General features: G+C 38.3%; 3 protein-coding genes across 3 annotated transcripts; 1 reads left to right on the top strand and 2 right to left on the bottom strand.

The window, feature by feature from the left end:
• Positions 1–3,014: 3,014 nt before the first annotated feature.
• On the bottom strand, positions 3,015–3,512 carry LOC149945961 (uncharacterized). Its single transcript, XM_090170677.1, has one exon. The coding sequence runs from the start codon at positions 3,510–3,512 to the stop codon at positions 3,015–3,017; it is 498 nt and encodes a 165-aa protein (XP_090026803.1).
• A 1,193-nt stretch (positions 3,513–4,705) lies between these two features.
• LOC149945960 (death-associated inhibitor of apoptosis 2-like) lies at positions 4,706–5,288 on the bottom strand. The gene is made up of 2 exons (XM_090173203.1): positions 5,268–5,288; positions 4,706–5,083 (listed from the first exon to the last, which is right to left on the bottom strand). The coding sequence occupies exon 2, from the start codon at positions 5,073–5,075 to the stop codon at positions 4,713–4,715; it is 363 nt and encodes a 120-aa protein (XP_090029329.1). The 5' UTR covers positions 5,076–5,083; positions 5,268–5,288; the 3' UTR covers positions 4,706–4,712.
• Positions 5,289–15,761: 10,473 nt separating this feature from the next.
• Positions 15,762–16,555, top strand: LOC149945959 (uncharacterized). The gene is made up of 3 exons (XM_090170676.1): positions 15,762–15,813; positions 15,883–16,495; positions 16,546–16,555. Exons 1-3 carry the CDS (start codon positions 15,795–15,797, stop codon positions 16,553–16,555), a joined length of 642 nt encoding a protein of 213 aa, XP_090026802.1. The 5' UTR covers positions 15,762–15,794.
• Positions 16,556–24,098: the final 7,543 nt, after the last annotated feature.

Raw genomic sequence — 24,098 nt, 5'->3', positions numbered from 1 at the left:
GGCCGTTTTTGTCTCCTGGCGCTTTGTTACCAAATATTCCCTGATATTTTAATTGCTGTATTTTCTCGTCTCTGTTTCTTATTTAATACGTTTTCTATTAAGTTGTCCTTATATATGTTATATATTTTATGATGGGTGGTTGATCACTTTAGTTCCAGTTGCCTTTGTTTAATATTTTCATGGTATTCTCTCGCCTCATCATTTTGTAGGAAAATTTTGGTATTTTCTTTAGTTTTTCGCGCCAAGTTGTGTGAGTATTTCCAAGTATTTCGCTTTGGCTTTTGTTGCGTTCCTTCTCGTCCCGAGATTTTTGGGAAGGGCCGCAAGTTTTTTTTCTTTAAACCCCATTATTTCCGCCCTCCCGTATTGAGGGCACATTCCTCCAACGCATCCCGCTGTGTTTGGGATGTTCTCTGCAGGTGGTTACCTCGGGCCCCACTCTATAGCTTAAATTTACTTAATTAATTTTTTTTATTAAATATCCTCGTTTCACTTTTCTAACCATTTTCAACAATTCAGCTTCTCTTTCAATTAATTCTTACCCATTAGCTACTTAGTTGTTTTATGAATTTTTAATTTTCCCTTAATAACAGTTTATATTTTTTCACCCTGATTGAATTTTCCGTAACCTTTACTTTCCCCCCGTATTAGCTTAAAGTACTTTTCACTCATTTTGTGATATCGGTAAATTTTGTTTTCCCAACTGTAGTTTTTTTTTAATTTGTATGCTCGTTAGCTAGTGATGGGTTTCGATTGGGTTAACAAAATTGTCAAAACATCGCTTTAGCTACGCCTTTCAAGGCAATCCCGATATCCACATCCATTACTCAATTGGCGATTCGGAATTTTTTCCCTCGTTTTTGCGGGTGGTGTAGAGGATAGCACTGCGTTACTTTTGTTTTATTTTATTTTTCATTATTTTTCTGCCCATACCTGGCACCTTAGATATTAAATTAATGAGCGGTATCAACCTCGGCATCTGAGCGGTATAGGTAAAACAGTTTTAATTTTTTTTTCAATGTGTGTACTAGGGTTGCTAACCCTTTATTCCGTGTGGTGAATACAGAACTCGATTTTTTTTTATGGGTGATGGTGCCCTTGTTGAGTAGGGAACTCTTAGATAGTTTATTATTATTTGGGTAGGAACCCGTCGTCAGAGCGTGTAAACCTCTGTTAATTTAAAACCCCATAGGAGTTCAATGTGTTGAGGAATATCCTAGACCCGAAGATATCTCTGGAATGGTAGCAGTGGCGTAGCGATGGGGGGCGGAGGGGCGGACCGCCCTCGACACCACCATTAGGAGGGCGGCAAAATTGCCCTTTCTAACCAGGATGATTTTGGCGCGTTCATCCCTTCTACTTCGCCTCTCTTCCTATCCTCCTTGGAATTATTATTCCGCCCCGGGCGATAATGGCCCACGCTACGCCACCGAATGGTAGTACGGTATAATCCTATATTAGTTCACTCGAACGTTTTATGTAATGTAAGTAGTTGGCCTTCAAAGGTTTGCAATAAAATATAGAAACTTACCGGTGTCAGTTTGAAAGAAGAAATTTTGCCAAAATATCGCCAGGAATGTGGTGAAGACCCAGAAGGTGATAATTTATAACTGACAGTTTTATTTTGGAGCATCGATTAAAATAAGGTTTCATTCAGATTAATTCTAAAATGTATGGGTTCTAATTTTGACTTATTTTTGTTCAAGCTATATCTTACCGTTGCGAGGAAAAAGCGTTCAGCTTCTATTGAGATTGCAAATAATTAATTTAGAACGACCATTCCTGCGAGTATTTCACCTTATTTAAAAAGTAATTTTTTAAAGTAGCTTGGATTTATTTATCTCTCAAATAGTTTTTACGAAAAAGATGGTTTTTCTGAATATATTGCCAATTGTAGTCTTTTTTTATAGTACCAAAACCTTATGTTGTTACTTTTGGAAACAAGTTTTCAGCTTTCATTTATGGGATGGTTGAAAAAAAAATATTCCTAGGAAACCTTTATTGCGAGCCGTTGACGCCTGTTTCTAACTTTTTTATTTTTTGGAGCTGAGCTACCCTCCAAAGGGTTGTAGCATATGGCAGCTCTTCTAAGAAGTTTTTTTAAATAGGTGATGGGAGAAGATTAGAGGTTGTCACAAATGCTGTTAAAGCAATGAAACATTGGGTTCACGGTACTGCTGACTAAGTTGTTATTATTAAACGTTAATTTTTTGACAACCTTCACTTTTAATCTCAAAATGTTACTCAGCTACTATCAAAGTTGATAACATTGAAGTATTGTTTCCTAAATTACTGTTTCTAAATTTGTGACAATTCCCACAATGACTTTTCTTAAACTTTTGTTGTTATATTTTACATATTTATATTCATAAATTATATTTACTGTTGTGTTTTTATAACTTTTCCTAAACCATTGCCTAGTCTTTAGAAGTAACTTACGGCACTTGTACATAAACCAATGAAGATTAAAAATTGCAAAAACCACTTCTTGTACAATAATAAGTTTATTTAAATCTGTAAAATTTTATTTCAATCGGGGCTTCATCAGGTCAAAGTAACACTCGTCGGTCACCAGAAGATGAGTGATGAAATTTGGGTCATCATCAGACATGTTGATAAACCAGTTACAGAAATCATATCGTCGTTCCATCTCTTCTACGTGCAGAGCTTGGTGGAGGGTAGCTCGGTAGGGATGAAAGTTATGATTGTGTTGGTCTCATTCGATAGAACACTTTGTTCGCGTCTCTCAGCTACAATAAATTTATTGCATTCCAAAGTGAAGACATTTCACAAAAAACACAGTACTTTTCGGTTGCCGTAGTAAGGCTGGCTCCGCCTACTATATGACGGTTTCCGCGGTAATCCGATCGCGAGTAGTTCGACCTTTGCGAACTATGATTTTGAATTTGCTTTCTTTCGGTAGGCTTAGATCTCGTTCTCGGCATGGCGAAAGCTCGTTCACGACCCGATATTTCTATTTCAAGAAATGACAGAAATTCGTGGGGGCTCCAACGCTAGTTTGGCTTTAAAGTTCTCGTAAAGGCCAGCGCGATCTCTTCCGGTATGCTTCGATATAAGAGTGGACACAAAAGTGTGCGGAACGTATCTCTTCCAACTCCTAATGCTTCTAAACTTCTTATTTCTACTTCGCAGGTATCGTACAGATTCGTTAGAGCCTCCAAATCATTCGCTTCCGAGACTTTTTCCATGTATAGTAAATTGTCCAAATGCTTCGCTATATTAACTTCCGGCTGGCCGAAACGCTTGTGTAAAATTTGAATAGCCGCGTCATAACTTAACGATGTTAGTCGCGTAATTGCTCGAGCGGCTTTGCCTTCTAAAAAAGATTGTAAATTGCTGAATTTCTCGCTGTCACTTAAAGATGTCGAATGAAAGTTTGATTCGAATATTCCCCAAAAATTAAGCCATTCCGATAGTTCACCAATAAATTTCTTCATCTCAAGCTTGGGTAACCTGACATTGAGTTTAGCCTCGCATCTTCGCTGATTCATTGGTTGGGGAATCCAATTATGGGGAGCCGAGCTGAAAAATGCGGGTTCCCAGCAATGCGTCTCGTGCTGTCCAACGTTTGAATCTTCCGAACCGTCATCGTTACTCACATCTTGACCGTCATTATCGTCCGAGCTTAAATTTGAGCGGTTAAGAACTGTCTTTGCTTTTTCGATGCCTCCCTCGCCTCTAATCGTAGGCCTACAAGTAATTGTATACTCAAAATATCTTCTTTGTATTTTTCTACTTCTTCAATCACTTTCTCGTAAGTCGCTTATTCCAACTCTAAGACTAGTGGACCAATCTGCTCATCGAGTGTGAGGACTTCTTTTTCTTTCACGTTTAGTAGTTGCAGGTTCACTTTTACCCTTTCAAAGTTGATCACTGATTCATCGAGGTCAGCCGTAATGTCGTTCACCTTTTTCGTAATCGCGGTTCATATGATAGAGAGGGGGATGTCTATCCGGTGATTGAGAATTTCATTCTCAATCACCGGATAGACACAAAGAGCTTGGCTCCCTCCGTTCTCCCGTTCCTCCCCCACCCGCGCCCCCATCTCAATCACCAGAATTTCTATTCACCAGAATTTCTAATCACCAGAATTTCCAATCACCAGAATTTCCAATCACCAGAATTTCCAATCACCAGAATTTCTAATCACCAGAATTTCCAATCACCAGAATTTCCAATCACCAGAATTTCCAATCACCAGAATTTCTAATCACCAGAATTTCTAATCACCAGAATTTCTAATCACCAGATTCTCCCGTTCACGGGTTGCTTTCCCCCAACCCCCATTCACTGGATACTTTATCTCTCGTTCACCAGCTCCTTTCCCCCATTGCTTTCACCCCTTCTAATCACCAGTTGCTTTCCCCCATCCCCATTCTCCAAAATTAGTTTTCCTCGCGCAGATATCTGGAGATTAGATTTTTTACCCGTTTGCTTATCGCTTCAGAACCCCTTAATTTTCTAATCTCTAGGTAATAAAAACAAGTTATTTACATTTAATTTTTTATTTTAGAACTTTGTTTTACATGTTAGTAGGTACTATCAGATATTCCATTAGATGGTTATCTTGTACATTACACAATTAAAACAAATTAAAGTAGTTAAGTTTACAGGCATTTAAATGGGGTGAAACGATCTCCTGCAACTTAATTTAATTTAATTAAAAGTTCTAACTCACGTATTTGTAGTGTTTAGCAACAGTATCGTCTGACATCCGAGGGACAGTCACAAACGTCTTCTTCTGGTACAGGTGAGAAGCTTTTGTCAGAGACCGTAGTTGCTTTTGGCGTCGGGGGAATGTCCCATTCTAGCGAAAGGTACTTTTTTTCCGATGGTGAATTATCCCTAGCCGGACAGTTTGGAAAGAATCTAGCATGTTCAAGTTCTGGTACGTCTCCTGATTCCCATCCTTCTAATACGCCGTGGCACTTGTAACATCGTACTTCATCGCCCCGCTGAATATAGTAGAATCCAGCCTTCGCTAGTTGTTCCTTAGTAACGTGCGGATTTCTCCAGTGACGAAAAGTTTCAAGTCGATACGCTTCGATGTCCATACTGTAAACTGATAGTTTCTATAAGCTATTGTCAACATTCTTAAGCCTAATTGGTTAAGCCTAAATTTCAATAAATGTTTTTCTATTTATTTTGGTTAGACTCTATGACTATTTGACTAGAATCTAAGTCTATTTACTTCAATTTAAACAAGGCCTAATTTCCCTCTACAGTAAAATAATAAAGTCACTTACTTTTACGGAAATCCTGAAGCCTTTGCCAGTAAATAGAGTCGAGAAGGCGGGGAACGGAGCGCGAAAATCTACGTGTCTCTTCTCGATGAGGTCCAGGAACTAAAAGAACGTTGAGTCGTATATCTAGAGATCAAATAACACTCGAAACTTCAAGTAAATCCTGATTTCTCATTGGCTGAAACCAATTGACGTCACGGGAGAATGTAAAATGTAACCAAAAATAGAGGTTACTGCTCATCGGTTAGCGGAGAATGTAAAATGTAACCAAAAATAGAGGTTACTGCTCATCGGTTAGCGATAAAAAATTCGTCACGTGTTAAATTAGGCAAATTAGAATAGCTGAAAATACATTGCGCTTACTTCGCACTAATTTACTTCTGATACAACTTTGATAAAAATTAATCCTGTTTCGGGGCTGTAGCTTGGCTCCCGCCGTTCTCCCGTTCCTCCCCCACCCGCGCCTCTCCCCCATCTCAATCACCAGAATTTCTAATCACCAGAATTTCTAATCACCAGATTCCCCCGTTCACGGGTTGCTTTCCCCCAACCCCCATTCACTGGATACTTTATCTCTCGTTCACCAGCTCCTTTCCCCCATTGCGTTCACCCCTTCTAATCACCAGTTGCTTTCCCCCAACCCCCATTCTCCAAAATTAGTTTTCCTCGCGCAGATATCTGGAGATTAGATTTTTACCCGTTTGCTTATCGCTTCAGAACCCCTTAATTTCTAATCTCTAGGCAATAATAACAAGTTATTTTCAATTTAATTAATTTCCAATTTTATTTTACTTTTAATTACATGATTGCGTAAAACAGGTTCTAATATTAGACCGACATTATAAATAACGCGTTTAAATCGCATTTTATCAATATAAAAAAAATTAACTCGATCTTCGTAAGGAATATGTACAATTTCATTTAATGGGCTGAAACGAACTACCTTCTGCAAGTGCGGATTGTATAAATAATTTTAATAAAAGTTCTACCTCACCACGTCTGACCGGAATAGATATGAAATCGTCATCCTCCAGTGCCGCTGCCCTTGGTGGTGCCGGGATCTCCCATTCTTGCGAAAGGTACTTTTTTCCGATGGTGAATTATCCCTCGACGGACAGTGTGGAAAGAATCTAGCATGTTCCCATTCTGGTACGTCTCCTGATTCCCATCCTTCTAATACGCCGTGGCACTTGTAACATCGTACTTCATCGCCCCGCTGAATATAGTAGAATCCAGCCTTCGCTAGTTGTTCCTTAGTAACGTGCGGATTTCTCCAGTGACGAAAAGTTTCAAGTCGATACGCTTCGATGTCCATACTGTAAACTGATAGTTTCTATAAGCTATTGTCAACATTCTCAAGCCTAATTGGTTAAGCCTAAATTTCAATAAATGTTTTTCTATTTATTTTGGTTAGACTCTATGACTATTTGACTAGAATCTAAGTCTATTTACTTCAATTTAAACAAGGCCTAATTTCCCTCTACAGTAAAATAATAAAGTCACTTACTTTTACGGAAATCCTGAAGTCTTTGCCAGTAAATAGAGTCGAGAAGGCGGGGAACGGAGCGCGAAAATCTACGTGTCTCTTCTCGATGAGGTCCAGGAACTAAAAGAACGCTGAGTCGTATATCTAGAGATCAAATAACACTCGAAACTTCAAGTAAATCCTGATCTCTCATTGGTTGAAACCAATTGATGTCACGGGAGAATGTAAAATGTAACCAAAAATAGAGGTTACTGCTCATCGGTTAGCGATAAAAAATTCGTCACGTGTTAAATTAGGCAGATTAGAATAGCTGAAAATACATTGCGCTTACTTCCCCCCTAATTTACTTCTGATACAACTTTGATAAAAATTAATCCTGTTTCGGGGGGGGGGAACCCCCAGGAGGAAATCTTAGAGACTATTAACTCGGTAGAATACACTATTTTAGCAATTGCAATTGCATATAATCCTTGTTATTGTAATGTTTGATATATACTGAAATGATTATTGTTGGATAGGAAAATAAAAGAATCGTGATAAAAGTTAATTTTTTTATTCCATATTAATAGGTATTGATAGTAGAATCATACTACTATGTATGGAGCTCCTATCATCCCAGTATAACTGATGTTCTACAAATTGTAGGAACATCCGATTTCCTGCTACATCTTCTCTCTCCTCAATCCTAACAGAACAATACATAAAATTTTAACTTTAGTACAGCATATATAATTCGTGAAATTTAATTTATTACCTTATTCTAAGCTCATATTTTATAGTATCGTCATTTCGGCTCGTCCATAAAATTCTATTTATAATCTCTTCAATTCTACATGAAGAAAATTAAAATCTTTAATTTTTTTGTCCCAAAAGTTATTTAAATGTTAAAATAATATTTACCGCATTTTGATTTCTTTTTCTTCGGTCCAGATCAGAATAATTTTGTTCTAATTGATTTACTCCCTTTTTATACCATTTTCCATCCCCACCATTTCCTAGCCCCTATATCCTATCTCCTTCTTTTCCGTGAAGAAATCTAAGTTAGTGATTGAGTGTGGAATCTATTCAGTGTGGGTAAAGTCGGTAATTTTTCCATTGGTTAAATAGTGTTCGTAGATAATTAATTTCGTGAGACTGGGAATTTCCACCATCTTCCTCTTAGCGTACGTCACGAGAAGATGGTTTAGGTTCGTGCAAAGTCTAACAAATTTACAGATAAGAGTCCGCATTGTAGTACGTTCTTGCATTGGACTGGTTGACTTAACGAAATTCTGGAAAAAAAAGGGTAAGCGATTTTCAATAAAGAGTCTTTTTTTTGTTACGTTTTTTCAAGTATTTATTAAGAGTGAAAAAAGTTACATAGGAAAAATTGTTTACAATTGTTTTTTTCGCGTACATGAGTTTATATTATTAAATAAAATGGCAGAGTCAAATTTTAATCTTTTTTTTTATCATTACAAGACCCAAAGCTAACTAAATCCCTGTTAAATTATCTAAGGCAATGTTTTTTTCACCAATCTTATTTTGCGTGTACTAAAGATATTTTGTTAATGACGGGTAGAAAACATATTTCAATGGTTCAAGACGGTAACAGATTTCAATGACTTTTAGAAAGTACTTTAAATAGAACGTACAGGAATAATGCAATAATATATTTCTACCAATGTTTTGTTTTCATGCTAGATTGCGTAAACCACCCACGTTGTCCTAACTAGTTTACCAATACTTTCTGATTCTATTTTAATTTTTTTGTTTTTGGATGGTTTATTTTATTCGAAAGTAAATGGTTTGGCGCCCATAGAAGCGCTCGCATGTTTTCGTGAGAGGACGGGTCATATCTCTAAAAGATACCAGATAGCGTGGGAATATATTGTTTTATCCTCTGGAACCGGATTTTTTCCAGTCAGTCACCATACCTCTCTCTCTAGCTAATGGATTCGCTAAATTCGATGTGATGATTTTTCTAGCATGATTTGCGAAAGATAAAAATATCTTGCTGTCGTTTTTTTCCCAATTTTTGGAAAACTTTTGGTAGTACGTTTTTGTACTCTGTCCTTTAGTTCTATGCAAAATATACATTACGCAATATTCGCCGCAAACGTTACTAGTTAGTCCTTGCAATCGTCTTTTGCTAAATGTCCACGTCTTACACATTGAATTTAAATATTTTCTGATTGTGGGTAAAAATGGGGGAAGCCCCATTGAATCAAAATAGAATCCCCGTTTTCGGCCATCGACGTAGACGCAAATCCAATGAGAACCTGTTTCGCCCCTTTTATCAAAATTAATGATAAGCGATTGCGGATATTTCACCATGGGTTTTAAATTATCTGAAGAAAACACGCCTAAAAAGTTCGGTGATTTATACAGTGCCTGAGATAAGTCCACGTTTGTCGTAGTCATTTTAATAGTCTCGAATAATGTTCCTATTTTTATCTATCTGTAAACAAGATTGAAATTCAGCGTACACGATAACGACCGTAGAATCTTTTAAAGGGGTACCAAATCCTAAATCTAAACGTAGTTGCCCTCTCTTTACGGGGTTCCAAAACGTGACGTCACTGGCCGAATTGTCGGGGGTTAAATCAAAAGCATATAGGGCAAAGCCTAGAGGAAAGTGAGCCAGCGCAATGTGATTTCCCTCGTCTTGGTAGAGTATCCCAGATCCCGAGAATAGCGAATGATAGGCCAGCGTAAATTGTTTACTATTAAAATTAGGGGTCAACGCTTTCGAAGGGATTTGTTCGTTATCAACGTATAGAGCCAGATAATTTAGGTCGAAATTTTCAAAATTATAAGGATTAGACTTAACGGAGCCCTTATACGCTTTGTTGGTGGCTAAACCAATAATGACTCTGTTGGGCATCGGACCTAAGAATATATTGTCAAAACTATCGTTCTGAATAGAACTAGCTAATGTTTTAACTTTAATTTCAGTACGAGTAAAGGGGTATTTGGCATTGCTACGTAATAATCCTTGCTGATGGGCTAATAAAATTTTAGGCATAATTTTAACTTTACGTACAATTAGAGCAGCGTCTATAAATTCGACTTTATACGCGTCGACAGTGTCGCTAAAAAGGGTAAAATTATCGCTATTTCTAGTGAGTGAAACCTTAAGTTGTACGCCATTAATTAAATATTTGTTGAAATTAAAAATGTCACAAAAAATGTTCCCGTAAAGTTCAATTTCTTTTGATTCAGCAGCTAGAACCTGACGTTTTATGAATCCGGCGTTTGTTATCAGATCCATACTTCCAGCCGTGTCATCGTACCATCCAGATGTCGCAAGGTGAGTGTTTTTTGCATCGTACCCAAAGTTGAGCAAGGTTTCGATATAGGCCCTATAGGGGTAATTTGAGGCCGATGGTGAAACCGTCGTATCATTGAGTTTCACTTCGCATTGTTTGAATAGCGAATGCAGAGAATTGTTCACGAGCGAAACGTTAGACCCTGCATCCAAGTTGTCACCGTTGGTTTTGACGATTTTTACTTTACAATATATCATTGTCATTGCCAAATCTGTGTAAGAGTCTCCCGTACCCGGTACCACGAATTCGATGATAGAACTGCTGTCGATAGATGAAATTGGCTTACACTATACCGTTTGACCTTTTTCAACGCTGAGTTGAGTTGGTAGTTCGTTGAAAATATTTAATTCGCTTTTAAGTACTTCCATTTTTTTTTAGAGAGCAAAAATATCGCGAACCGTACGCGTGAACTTGCGGCGTTTAACTGAACTCTTTTTCTTTTTCTTCAATGGTTTCTTAGTAGTTTTTCTTCTCTTGCGACGACCCGAACCTTCTTGCGCTGCCATTTCGTCCACAGTTTCTGTCATTCGTTTATTGGCTGACGTTTTTAAGTCCTGACCTTGCAAGACGTCTCCGAGTACTTTCTTTCCTGTAGAAAGAGCCCTTTTTCCCACGTATTTGGCAGACTGTTTTAGGAATGGGAATACAAACCTAGCTAGCCCAGAAAAAAAGCTACCAATTCCGTGTCCTTTTTGTCCCGCAAACCCAGAGAAATAAGGTAAATCTACTCCGCCCCCCGCCTGATTTAAATAATATTGCATGTAGGGACAATTTCTATCAACGTACTGATAAGCCATTCTTTTTTTTTTACTGAGCTCGTCGTAAATGTACTTTACACGTGACTGAACCAAACTGAAATGGCACGAATTCACCTAAACTAGTTCTTATATTAATGTCGATACAGTCAAAATAATTTCTACTCAGTTTAAGGTAATGCGGAGAATCGAAAGTTTTTGAAACGGTTGATCCATTGGGGGCGTTTTGGTCTACAACAATTGTTCGCAAAAGGGGGGCTAATGTATCCCCAACCATTTCATTTCCTACCAAATCGGAATACACGAACATAAGATCGGGGATGAATAAGTTTAATTGCATAGGGGAATCTGATCTGAATGCTACCTTAGGTGAAATATCAGTAACATTATCTCTAAATCCTAAAATTTTCCTCAACTTTGGCGTTAACTCGAGTTGATAATAATGTTTACTATAGGAAGTGTATTGTACGTGTCCACTTTCTAAACTATATTCAAATTTTCCTAATGAATCATTATCGAACTCTGAATTAGCGCTTTCCTTTAAATCAAGGTTCAAACTTTTAATACTTTCATTAAGTACGGCCAAAAGTTCATGAGGATTTTTGTAGTAGCCCTGAGGTATCTCGCGGAAGTCGTAGGTATATTTGTAATCTACTATGTGGGCTGGAGGTTTCGATAGTAATTCCTTAATTTCTATTCCACATCCCATTGGCTCACTTACGTTATAAAAAGATAAAGGATAAATAATTTCTACCAGAGCAATTTCCCAATCTCCGCGTAAACTAATGGGTTTGGCCAACGTTGTAGAATACGAGGCTAGAGTATTTTCTGAATTATTCTTATTCTTATCTCTAGTATTACTAGGAAGAGTTATGTAAATCCCAGACGTCATCTTGATTAACCCAACTATTAAACGATGGAGGATATCCTAGCCAACTAACGTACAATTGTTTTACTCCGTTTTTAGTTCTCTGACGTAAAATCTTGTTTAACTTGAACGAACGAGGCGCACTGACCTTTTGAAGCTCTCTCGAATAGAACGTCCCTTTTATATCGATTTCTGATAGGTCTTTTATTTTATAAACGGGAGGATGTCTTTTAACTATAGCTACGACTTTAAATATTTCTTCGGTATAATTAGCTTCGAAACCCTTTTGAAATATCATTTTAGTTGTATTTATTCTAACCAAATCCCCTACTTGGAATTGCGGTTTCATTTTCAGTTTCTCGACATAATATTTAGAGTAGATATTATTGTACACACGTAATACGTTATTTTCCGAAACGTCATTAGGGGCCATTTTAATTGAGCTATGATAAGAGGAATTGTACGCTTCGACCAAGTCCTGTAAGACTTCCAAATATCTATTTGTGGAGTGATGGGTAAAATATCTATACATTTTTGTTTTTAACGTTCTATTAAACCTTTCTACGATAGAGGCTTTTATTTCGTCATTTTCGGTACTAAAAAATTTAACTTTATTCTTTTTGAAATATCCTTGTACTTCTTTATTCCTAAATTCCGTGCCCTTGTCCGATTGAAATTTATCTGGAATTCCGTCTTTAAAAACAATTTTTATATTTTTCAAAACCTCTTTCCCCGATTTAGTTTTAAGAGGTAACCCCCACGCTTTTCTACTAAAACAGTCTATAATTGTTAAAATGTATTTGTATCCGTCATTATCTGCCTCTAACGAGCGCATATCGTTAATATCAGCCTGGTATTGTTCCCTTATATTACTAATTACTATTTTATTTCGTTGAAACTTTTTATATTTCGGCCTATGCATCGTAAAAGCGTCGATTCCTCTTAACCATTTTTCTACAGTTTCCCTACTTAAGCCGTGAGACTTTACGGACTGGAATAACCTTTCAGCGCCTCCGAAAGAAGCCGGATGCTTCGGGTTAAAATATATTTTTTCTAAAATAGCTTCGCCCATACTTTAGACTTTTGCGCGCGACTCCTTGTTTGTTTATAAGAGTGAAGAGAAGAGTCGGACGTGGAGGAGTGATCTCGGTCGAGGCTACGAGTGGGGCGGGGCTTATCTGTCCTGCGCGCACGCCCACTTTGAGGAACCGGATACTCGCGCTTAACGGGAGAACGTCGTTGTCGGGTTCTCGGAGCTAGCGGGGAGGGAAAGCCTTGGATTGCCGGTGAAGAGTTAAATTGGGTTAAATTGGAAATAAACGCGAAATATCCGATAGGTTTTGGGTGGGTTTTAGGATTTAAATACGCTTTGGTAATTTCGCTAATATTGGAACCTTTAATAGGTCGACCGTTTATTACGAGCTCCCCGTTTTCATCCCACCGTATTCTTTCGGGTACAGTTTCCAACTGATCCACCATGCTTTGCGCTTTTTGGTAATATATCAAAGGCAAATCGTCTATCCAGTCCCTACTTAGCGAGTCGAATGCGGGGGCAATTTCGATTTCTTTAGGAGCCGAGGCTTGCTTACGTAGATTTCCGTGTGTCATTAAAGCTTGTTCGTATAAAATCCATTTCGAGGCGTCGTCTAAATCTTTCATATTTAATATTTGGTCCATCTTAACGTCTAATTCAGAGACTGTCAGAGCGAGGGGGTGCGGGAACGGGTCTGGCTTTAAAACGCCGCTAGGGACGAGAATCATTTTTCTGGCGTGTTTCATTGTTTACTACCAAATATAGAACCAAGAAGGGTTGAAACGACGGGTAGAAGAAACGAGAAAAATCCGCCCCCAGACTGAACTAACAATTTCTTTTTACTTTTCCAAGCTACCCGCTTACTAGCTAGTTTTCGAAGGGTATTTTTATGACGAGATAACCTGGTTTTTTGGGTATTTGATAGTTTTACGTTACCAATTAAAGTGTTATGAATACATTCACTGATAGCGTCTATGAGGGATTTGTCGGCTTTAGCTAAAATGGCTTTTCTTTGAACGGGTTTGCAACGACCGAGATATCGGAGAGCGTCTCTCTCGATACGTACTCTACGAGACATGATTCATAACTGATTGAAGTTACGAAATGTAAGTTCTATTTATTTATTTAGGGAGATAACCGTAGCACGTTTCTCCCGGTAAAATATTAGTCAAGACTCTTTGATCTTCGGGACAAGTTTGAGTTAAATTGAATACTAGGTAACCGTGAGGTCTCGAAGTCGCGTCTTCGTAAGCGTCAACTACAAAACGCCACTTATCAGGGAACATTTGTCTAGCGAGATAAGCCACTTGCTGACGGTCTCGGGGGCTTTTCAATAAAATTATGTAATGCGAATTCAGGGAAATGGATCTGCTATCTTTTGATTGATGGAATAAGTTCTGTGTAATAAAAATAACGCTTAGAGAACGGTGATGGGTCCCTTTCACGAATAAATCACCAATTTGACCTTTACTCTCGCTCATCTGGTCGTCGATAACTAATAATATAGGATCTTTTCCGTCATAATCAGATAAAACAGGCAATCCTTCTTTAAAAACTACCCTGTGCTTCATTTTATCGTATAGAGCTTGCCATTCTCCGTAATACCAATGTATTTCTTTGAAACCCGGAACAAACATTTCTTCTTCGTGATTAATTATAGATTCAATTAAATAGCTTTTGCCACTCTGACTCGGGCCTGCCGTTACGCAATTAAACGGATGAATAAATTGCATGGTTATCTCCCTTCGAGTACTAGCGTACAAATGAAAATTGTACGTTCTCAGCTAAGCGCTGAATGCTGTCCGTACTGAGGGACGACATGATAAAATTATCTTCCAAAGATAAAGAGTGACATGTGTCATCTGATTCTAGAAAGGGTGAGGGAGCATCCATAGGCGTATACGAGGGCGAAAAACGTACTTCGTCAGGTGGAATAGAACTAGGTCTTAAAAGGGGTGAAGGTAAATTATCGATAGGGGGCGAACAGATTTGATGGGTTAGTTGATATTCTCTAAGATAATCTCGTACCATTGTCATTTCTTTTAAACGTTCCAATTGCGAATCAGTTACTGTAGTTAAGGAAAGGGTAGGGTCTTGGGTATCAGTTAAATCTATTATTTCCATTTCTGGAGAATTGGGTAAAGTTACTATGGGTACTTCCGGGAGCTCGTTATCAGTTATATCAATCAATTCAGGGGAGTCGATTATAATCATTTCCGGGGTATCAACTAAATTAATTTCTGGGTATTGTACACCTTTCATTTTAATGCCGATTTACTTAAACCTTATTCAAAAAATTACGATAAAAAAAAATCAAAATAAACTTACGTAGAGAGAGAGAGCGCGCTTCAAAAATCCTGGTACTAGACGCACAAAGAACAACAATAGAGTGACGTTCCCCCGGTTCAGGCACCCCCCTTATATAGTGCCTAGGGGAAGATAGTAAGCTTATCTCTTATTCCCAAAGAACTTGTTCAGTTCTCGAGAATATATTAGGGTTATGCTAAAATTTATACTTATTTCCGCAAAATATTCCATTTAACTTCATTTCCGATATGGACACTGAAGTACAAACATCTGCCATAATCACCGTCCTGAAACAACCTTCTAAAATTATAGCCGTAGTGATTATTTTAATTACAATTTTCTTATTTGAGTTCATTTTGTGGTATTTTGAAAACGTTTCTACCGTAAAATTGTAACTTTTTTCACTGTAGTTCACAAAATGGTATTAAAAGTATACTAATTTTATGTTAATTTCTATTAATTGTATTGTTTTCTAGGATATGATTGCATCACAAGCTCTCGAGAGGAAACTACAATGGGTTTTTTTCTTCTTCCAAGTGGATTAATATGTGACGTCAATGGGAATAATTAGAGGCAGTTTCGAGCACGGGACGGTTTAATTTCGAGTGTCTAGAACTGTTATCTCAGAGAGAGAGAGAGAGAGCCGATAGAATTTGAGGGTTATTTGAAGTTTAGATCACGTGATGAATTAATCTCAACAAGATAGGAACTGCGTCATTTCTCTCTGAGACTCTGAACTGAAAAGAAGTGCATCCTCATCTACCGTAAACATGGAAAAACGATCTATTGGTAAGCATTATTTTATTAATACTATTACTATTTCAATAGACAAAGGCTTAACATTTTCATTTTCTATAGCCGAGACGCATACCGTATCCAAACGCAGGGGCCAAGAAAGACGTATCAACATAAAAATCACGTTAGGAGGATCAGTCTACATTTCTTTTGGTTTCGACGGATCAAAATTACAAGTTCTCTTCTTCAAAAAATCGAACGAAAATATTCTGTTCCTGACCTCCGAAGCTTTCACCAATCTACTCTCTCTTTGGGGAGAGCTTTTCGCCGCTACGCAAACCGGAGCATCGTCTCTAACCCACAACATCATCGACTATCACGACAACAACGTATCCGTCGTCGCCACTACCAACAACATCAAATTGAACTCTGCCTACGGTCATGTTCTGGATCTGGGAGCTCGCGAAATCGGTGAGTTTCAAATAAATCTTTTAAACGAACATAAAAATGTTATCGAATGCATGTACTTAGCTATTGTTAAAAACCTTAAAAAAATTCACGAATTATTATATGGAAAACCTTTCGAGGGTTTATTTTTGTACCCTGATCAATTTAATTCGTACCATCAAGTAAAATCTTATTTTGGCTGTTTTAAATCACCCTCGGAAGTACTACAAGATTTTACTAATTTACTCGTAGATAATCAATTAACCTGTAAACTTAGCTACTTTAATTTGTTTTCATTGTGTAATGCACAAGATAACCATCTAATGGAATATCTGATAGTACCTACTAACATGTAAACAAAGTTCTAAAATAAAATAAAAAATTAATTAAATTGAAAATAACTTGTTATTATTGCCTAGAGATTAGAAATTAAGGAGTTCTGAAGCGATAAGCAAACGGGTAAAAATCTATTCTCCAGATATCTGCGCGAGCAAAACAAATTCTGGAGAATGGGGATGGGGGAAAGCAACTGGTGATTAGAAGGGGTGAAAGCAATGGGGGAAAGGAGCTGGTGAACGAGAGATAAAGTATCCAGTGAATGGGGGTTGGGGGAAAGCAACCCGTGAACGGGAGAATCTGGTGATTAGAAATTCTTGTGATTGAGATGGGGGAGAGGCGCGGGTGGGGGAGGAACGGGGGAACAGAGGGAGCCAAGCTACAGCCCCGAAACAGGATTAATTTTTATCAAAGTTGTATCAGAAGTAAATTAGTGCGAAGTAAGCGCAATGTATTTTCAGCTATTCTAATTTGCCTAATTTAACACGTGACGAATTTTTTATCGCTAACCGATGAGCAGTAACCTCTATTTTTGGTTACATTTTACATTCTCCGCTAACCGATGAGCAGTAACCTCTATTTTTGGTTACATTTTACATTCTCCCGTGACGTCAATTGGTTTCAGCCAATGAGAAATCAGGATTTACTTGAAGTTTCGAGTGTTATTTGATCTCTAGATATACGACTCAACGTTCTTTTAGTTCCTGGACCTCATCGAGAAGAGACACGTAGATTTTCGCGCTCCGTTCCCCGCCTTCTCGACTCTATTTACTGGCAAAGGCTTCAGGATTTCCGTAAAAGTAAGTGACTTTATTATTTTACTGTAGAGGGAAATTAGGCCTTGTTTAAATTGAAGTAAATAGACTTAGATTCTAGTCAAATAGTCATAGAGTCTAACCAAAATAAATAGAAAAACATTTATTGAAATTTAGGCTTAAGAATGTTGACAATAGCTTATAGAAACTATCAGTTTACAGTATGGACATCGAAGCGTATCGACTTGAAACTTTTCGTCACTGGAGAAATCCGCACGTTACTAAGGAACAACTAGCGAAGGCTGGATTCTACTATATTCAGCGGGGCGATGAAGTACGATGTTACAAGTGCCACGGCGTATTAGAAGGATGGGAATCAGGAGACGTACCAGAACTTGAACATGCTAGATTCTTTCCAAACTGTCCGGCTAGGGATAATTCACCATCGGAAAAAAAGTACCTTTCGCTAGAATGGGACATTCCCCCGATGCCAAAAGCAACTACGGTCTCTGACAAAAGCTTCTCACCTGTACCAGAAGAAGACGTTTGTGACTGTCCCTCGGATGTCAGACGATACTGTTGCTAAACACTACAAATACGTGAGTTAGAACTTTTAATTAAATTAAATTAAGTTGCAGGAGATCGTTTCACCCCATTTAAATGCCTGTAAACTTAACTACTTTAATTTGTTTTAATTGTGTAATGTACAAGATAACCATCTAATGGAATATCTGATAGTACCTACTAACATGTAAAACAAAGTTCTAAAATAAAAAATTAAATGTAAATAACTTGTTTTTATTACCTAGAGATTAGAAAATTAAGGGGTTCTGAAGCGATAAGCAAACGGGTAAAAAATCTAATCTCCAGATATCTGCGCGAGGAAAACTAATTTTGGAGAATGGGGATGGGGGAAAGCAACTGGTGATTAGAAGGGGTGAAAGCAATGGGGGAAAGGAGCTGGTGAACGAGAGATAAAGTATCCAGTGAATGGGGGTTGGGGGAAAGCAACCCGTGAACGGGAGAATCTGGTGATTAGAAATTCTGGTGATTAGAAATTCTGGTGATTAGAAATTCTGGTGATTGGAAATTCTGGTGATTGGAAATTCTGGTGATTGGAAATTCTGGTGATTGGAAATTCTGGTGATTGGAAATTCTGGTGATTGGAAATTCTGGTGATTGGAAATTCTGGTGATTGGAAATTCTGGTGATTGGAAATTCTGGTGATTGGAAATTCTGGTGATTGGAAATTCTGGTGATTAGAAATTCTGGTGAATAGAAATTCTGGTGATTGAGATGGGGGAGAGGCGCGGGTGAACGGGAGAACGGAGGGAGCCAAGCTCTCAATCACCGGATAGACATCCCCCTCTCTTATGATACCTCTCTTCTTGCGCAATCTCGAGAGGACTGTGGCATTTGCCGACATGATGGAAGTTTATCAGTTCGCGCTGATCACGAATCGCTTCTAATTACCGTCAAATTCGATTTTGATATGCGGTTTCGGCACCAAAATGTAAAGGAATAGCTTGGGAAATCACAAAGAGGGGATGGCCTACCGACTGAAAAATAGGTCGCTTAAAACCAATTCGCTGAAGTTTGAAACTGCGCGTACTTAATCGAAAGTTACATCACGAACGATAATTAAAAAGGTAAACACCACGATGTGTTTAATATTAAAAGTGAAATACTGATAACTTGGGCTCACAAAATTTCACATAAAGGGTTCCGTAAAATCGCTACAAGAGGAATAACAACGCCAAACGTGTTTATCACAGAATAACATAAATAACACTAAAGCCTAGTTCCCACTTAGCGAAAAAAACTATTTTCGCGCTGAAAATTGACGCTCGCGAATAAAATTGGCGATTTTTTTCAAATTCGCCGCTAAAGTCGCGTCTCCGTGGTATCTAGCGAATGTTCTATTTTTTGACGTCCACACCTTGGCGATAAAAAGCTTCAGCCAATCAGAAAACGCGTTCCCTCGATTTGTTCCGCTCCCGTCCGTCACTTATTAAGCCTAGGTCTTTAGAAAAGCGGCTCAGCCAACTTGACCAAGATACTAAAGTAAAGGTAATTATTTCACGAATAGAAGAATCGTTTATTTATTGAAATTATCAACAGGAACATCCATTTGGTTCATTTTGAACTGATGTTTTATGTTAGGCCTAAAACATTACTAAAAACCCGCACGAGTTGTTTTCAGCGTTTTAAATTTTCGCGCTTAAGTGAGAACCGCTTCACCAGCGACCGAAAAAACGCGTCTTTTTTCGTTGCGTGAAAATTTTATTCGTCTCGAAAATCCGCCAAGTGGGAACTAGCCTTACCCCTTTATTTTGGGTTTTTAAAAACATGCGCGCGAAGATAAAGGTTATATTTGAATTTTGACAGGTTTATAGATACATATTTAAAACATGTTAGTTATTAAACAAATTACGAAATATCGGAATATATTTAACACCTAAACAAATTTGAAGAAATTTAAATACATGTACTTACAAATAGCTCGTACCGATAGGTCTTCGAGCAAACAAAAAGACGGGAAACTCGGACCGAATAGATCTTCGAGTGATAAATAGAATAGCCAGAATTTCCAACGGTAGACCGGTTTCGTCCTATTTGGAACTCGTCAGTACCGTGCACGAAATCTGGCTTGCGACTATTACTTATTCGCTACTATTATCAACCTCTGAATTAAAAGCGTCAGATTTAAAAGGCCAGGAAACAGGACCGCCGTGCCCTCATACGGAGGCCCACAGCCCCACAGCAGGCTACCAAATCCGCCGAGGCGGCCAGGTTGCCCGGCCCCTCTCCTTTAGCCTGGGCCGAAGTCCAGTTACCAGCCCACACCGGACCGAAGTCGGAGGTGGAGATAGGACCATTTGGACGGAGCTTACATCTCCCAGCGCGCCACCGCCCGTATGGGTTACAAGAGCCGGACCCCGACTCCGCGGTAAAGCCACCAGTTATTGCACACTCCGACCCTTCGTGGGTCTCCTCTGCATTACAGTCCATAGGTGGTTCCTTTTAACTAAACATTTCGTATTAACTATTCTCCACCACTCCCCCCCCCCCATTTAGCTTTCCGTTGGTACGCCACGCGTTTTGAAATTTTTAATGTTTGGCTTAGTTTTTCTTGTAATAGTCGCAAACCAGATTTCCCGCACTTTACTGACGAGTTCCAAATAGGACGAAAAGTTCTGGTCTACCGTTGAAATTTCTGGCTATTTCATTTAATATAGTTTATCACTCGAAGATCTATTTGGTCCGAGTTTCGCGTCTTTTTGTTTGCTCGAAGACCTATCGGTAAGTATTTAAATTTCTTCAAAGGACATCGCACTTCTTCAATGGGATTTGGCTTTCGACAGATTTCTTTCAAATTGAAACATGTTTTTCAGCTTGATCAAAGGAGCAATATTGTCCAATGTCATTAAACCCTAACTTCTACATGTATAGTTTGTCCAGTATCAGCGGTCAAAAGTGGACAAAACTTTGTGTAGTCTATTTGTTAAAAGGATTCACGGCCCATCAGTTAGCGCTCTACGTTCGCGCGTCGCTAGTCCGGGCTCACTATCAATAACGTTCCATCTATTCAATTTCGCGGTAAAAAACGGTCGCCCTGGATTACGGGTGAACTTGTACACGAGAGCCATGTTAAGGGAGCACTGTTTAATGAGGCAAACAGAAGCTCAAAAGATACTGATTGGACAAAATATAAGACCTTTAGTAATGCCCTTCGGAAAGTGACTCGTATTGCTTCTGATCACTTTGTCTCAAGCTTACATGATACCCTGGCAACTCATCCCAAGCGCTTTTGGAGCTTCGTCCGATCGAAGTCCCTGCTACCTCCGCCATCGTCTTTTGAAACTCAGTCTGGGCCGTTGTCATGCCCTTCAGCCATAGCATCTGCGTTTGGTAATTTCTTCTATCAGAATTTCACTGCGCCTATCAACCAGGTGGCGAATCTCTTGTGACTGGACACTACGCGGAAAGCTATTCGAGCTATGGGTCTCCTTAGCGGCCACGTTTTCTTCTACCTACGACACTTTTTTAGACGGTGGAAAGCTGTTAGGTCTCGTGTACGTATATTATAGGAAAAAGCTCAGCTACGCTGAGTAAAGAAGGTGATATGTGTCATTCGTTGCGGCCAAGAAGGGACAGGTATTTGAGTGGATAATTAATAGTTTTAAATGCAAATTAATTCCAATTAAGTTTTTTGGAGTTACACACATACGTAATTTTCGAGGTTACCGTATACCCTTAAAATTATGTAGTTTTTGACTATCGCCTTCTAGTGACCGACGCTGTATGTATATATCAAAACACACTAAAAACTACATAACCGTAGTGGCAACCACAATTGTTTATTACCCGTAAACCGCGTATTTGATTAATGGAAAAAAAAGTGTTAACAAAGTGTACAACACCAATGTACAAATGTCATCTTATGTATTGCTGTTTTCCTTTTCAGCCTATATATAGCGGCCATAATGAAGTAAGTTGGTGAAATATATTTATGATTAAATATTAATTTTTATTAAAACTTGTTTTATGGTTACTTAGTGGAAAAGTGCACTGTCTACTGTTTAGTACATATTTCAAAATTAGACTTATATTTTCTATTTTACACGTAAATATTGTAAAACTAAGTTTTTCAGAACGGTGGCGTACTCGCCCAAGACCGAACGCGAACTTTATTAAACCTTAAAAATTTAAGTGTTTATAGTGTACAGACAATCGTTGAAAGTTTATCCTTCCAATTAGTAAACCCATTATTATAAAATAGTCGTTTGTGTACTATATACATGTAACTAATACTGTGCATCGTTAATAAAAATGGCCGCTATATATTGGCTGAAAGGGAAAACAGCAATACATAAGATGATATTTGTACATTGGTGTTGTACACTTTGTTAACACTTTTTTTCATTAATCAAATACGCAGTTTACGGGTAATAAACAATTTGGTTGCCACTACGGTTATGTAGTTTTAGTGTGTTTTGATATATACATACAGCGTTGGTCACTAGAAGGCGATAGTCAAAAACTACATAATTTTAAAGGTATACGGTAACCTCGTAAATTACGTATGTGTGTAACCCCAAAAAAACTGAATTGGAATTAATTTACATTTAAAACTATTTATTATCCACTCAAATACCTGTCCCTTCTTGGCCGCAACGAATGACTCAGGTCTACCTATATGTCACCTTCTTTACTCAGCGTAGCTGAGCTTTTTCCTATAATATATGTCCCTTTTTGAGAACTATACACACCTATTTCTTGAAATGTTCTATTTGTAATATTTTATAAATATATTATATATATATTATATTTATATATAATATATACAGGGTCTTTTTTTTTGCTCGGAAAAGTGTTTTTTTTTCAAAAACTATTTATAGTACCGATTTCAAATTTGGAAGGTCAATTCTCTATACCGGGGGACATCAGTTTGAGAAATTGGAGCGTTTTCGGTAATGTTTTTCACCAATTTTGAAAAATTATTTTTCGACCACTAGGTGCGAGATAAAAAATTTCTATTATAAAGTTGTAGGCCGTCATCGAAAACCCTTAAAAATTGTTCACTCGACGAAAAACAATTTATTTATCAGTGAAAATTCGAGCTTGAAAAATTTACAAGTTGGTGAAGCCAAATTACGATTGTTTGAAACGATAATTGAAACCGAATTACCTAATCCAGTTGAAACTTTGGTTAAAAAAACGACCGGATTTAAAAAACACGAGGCTATAGGTCAATCCTAAACATGCATTGGGTATTTAAAGGAAAACTTTGGGATATTATTTTCAGTGTTTGATAATATTTCGAACAATGCCTCGTTATTCAGTAGCTGAGCGTACCGAGATAGTTGCCATTTACTATGGAGAAACAGCGCTAAACCTTAGAAGAGTGACTGAAATCTTCGCAGAAAGACATCCAAATGGAGCACCATCTGTAAATACAGTAAGACGAGCAATTCACGATTTCAATCAATTTGGTAACTTGCAACCTAGGTTTCGCGGATTGGGTCAACCGGATTTAGACTTCGAGAACAATGTACTCGCGTACTTTGTGGCATATCCTCGTCACAGTTGCGCTAACGCCGCTGCTGATTTGGTTTGTTCTGCAAATCGTGTGTGGAAAATTCTTCGTAAGAATCGCTATCACCCATACAGAGCTACGCTCCACCAAGGACTAATTGACGGAGACCATCAAATACGTTATGAATTTAGCAACTGGTTACTAAATGCTGTCCAAGAAGATAGACAATTTTTGCGCCATGTTTTGTTCTCCGACGAAGCGTCATTTTCTAGAGATGGGCCCTTTAATCATCAAAACAGCCATCTTTGGTCTGACATCAACCCACATTGGGGTTTTGAATATCATCACCAGGTTCAATTTGAACGGGTCAATGTTTGGGTTGGACTTGTTGGAAACCGTTTGATTGGTCCCTTTTTCCTGCTGACGAACCTCAACGGCCAAAGGTATTTACATTTTCTACAGAACGAACTGAGTGACGCAATCGACGACCTTCCATTGGCTGAAAGACGTCAGTTGTGGTTTCAGCAAGATGGCGCCCCTCCGCATTTTTCCCGGCAAGTAACTGAGCACCTCAACAACGAGTTTCCTGAAAGGTGGATAGGGAGAAATGGTCCAGTGCATTGGCCAGCAAGGTCACCTGACCTAACACCGCTGGATTATTTTCTCTGGGGATTCGTTAAAGCAAAGGTATACGCCACGCCCATTGAAACTAGGGAGGAACTCATTAGACGAATAATCAGTGCTTGCCGAGACGTCACACC

Source organism: Leiobunum rupestre, chromosome 4, assembly GCF_980474605.1.
Source record: "Leiobunum rupestre chromosome 4, qqLeiRupe1.1.hap1, whole genome shotgun sequence".
In the NCBI taxonomy this organism is placed as follows: Eukaryota; Metazoa; Arthropoda; class Arachnida; order Opiliones; family Sclerosomatidae; genus Leiobunum; species Leiobunum rupestre.
The sequence above is the reverse complement of the archived record's forward strand: the minus strand, read 5'-3'. Positions and strand labels throughout refer to the sequence as shown.

What these genes read in the sequence shown, in the direction of transcription:
- LOC149945961 (XM_090170677.1), bottom strand. Translation starts at nt 3,512, where the DNA reads ATGAATCAGCGAAGATGCGAGGCTAAACTCAATGTCAGGTTACCCAAG.
- LOC149945960 (XM_090173203.1), bottom strand. Translation starts at nt 5,075, where the DNA reads ATGGACATCGAAGCGTATCGACTTGAAACTTTTCGTCACTGGAGAAAT.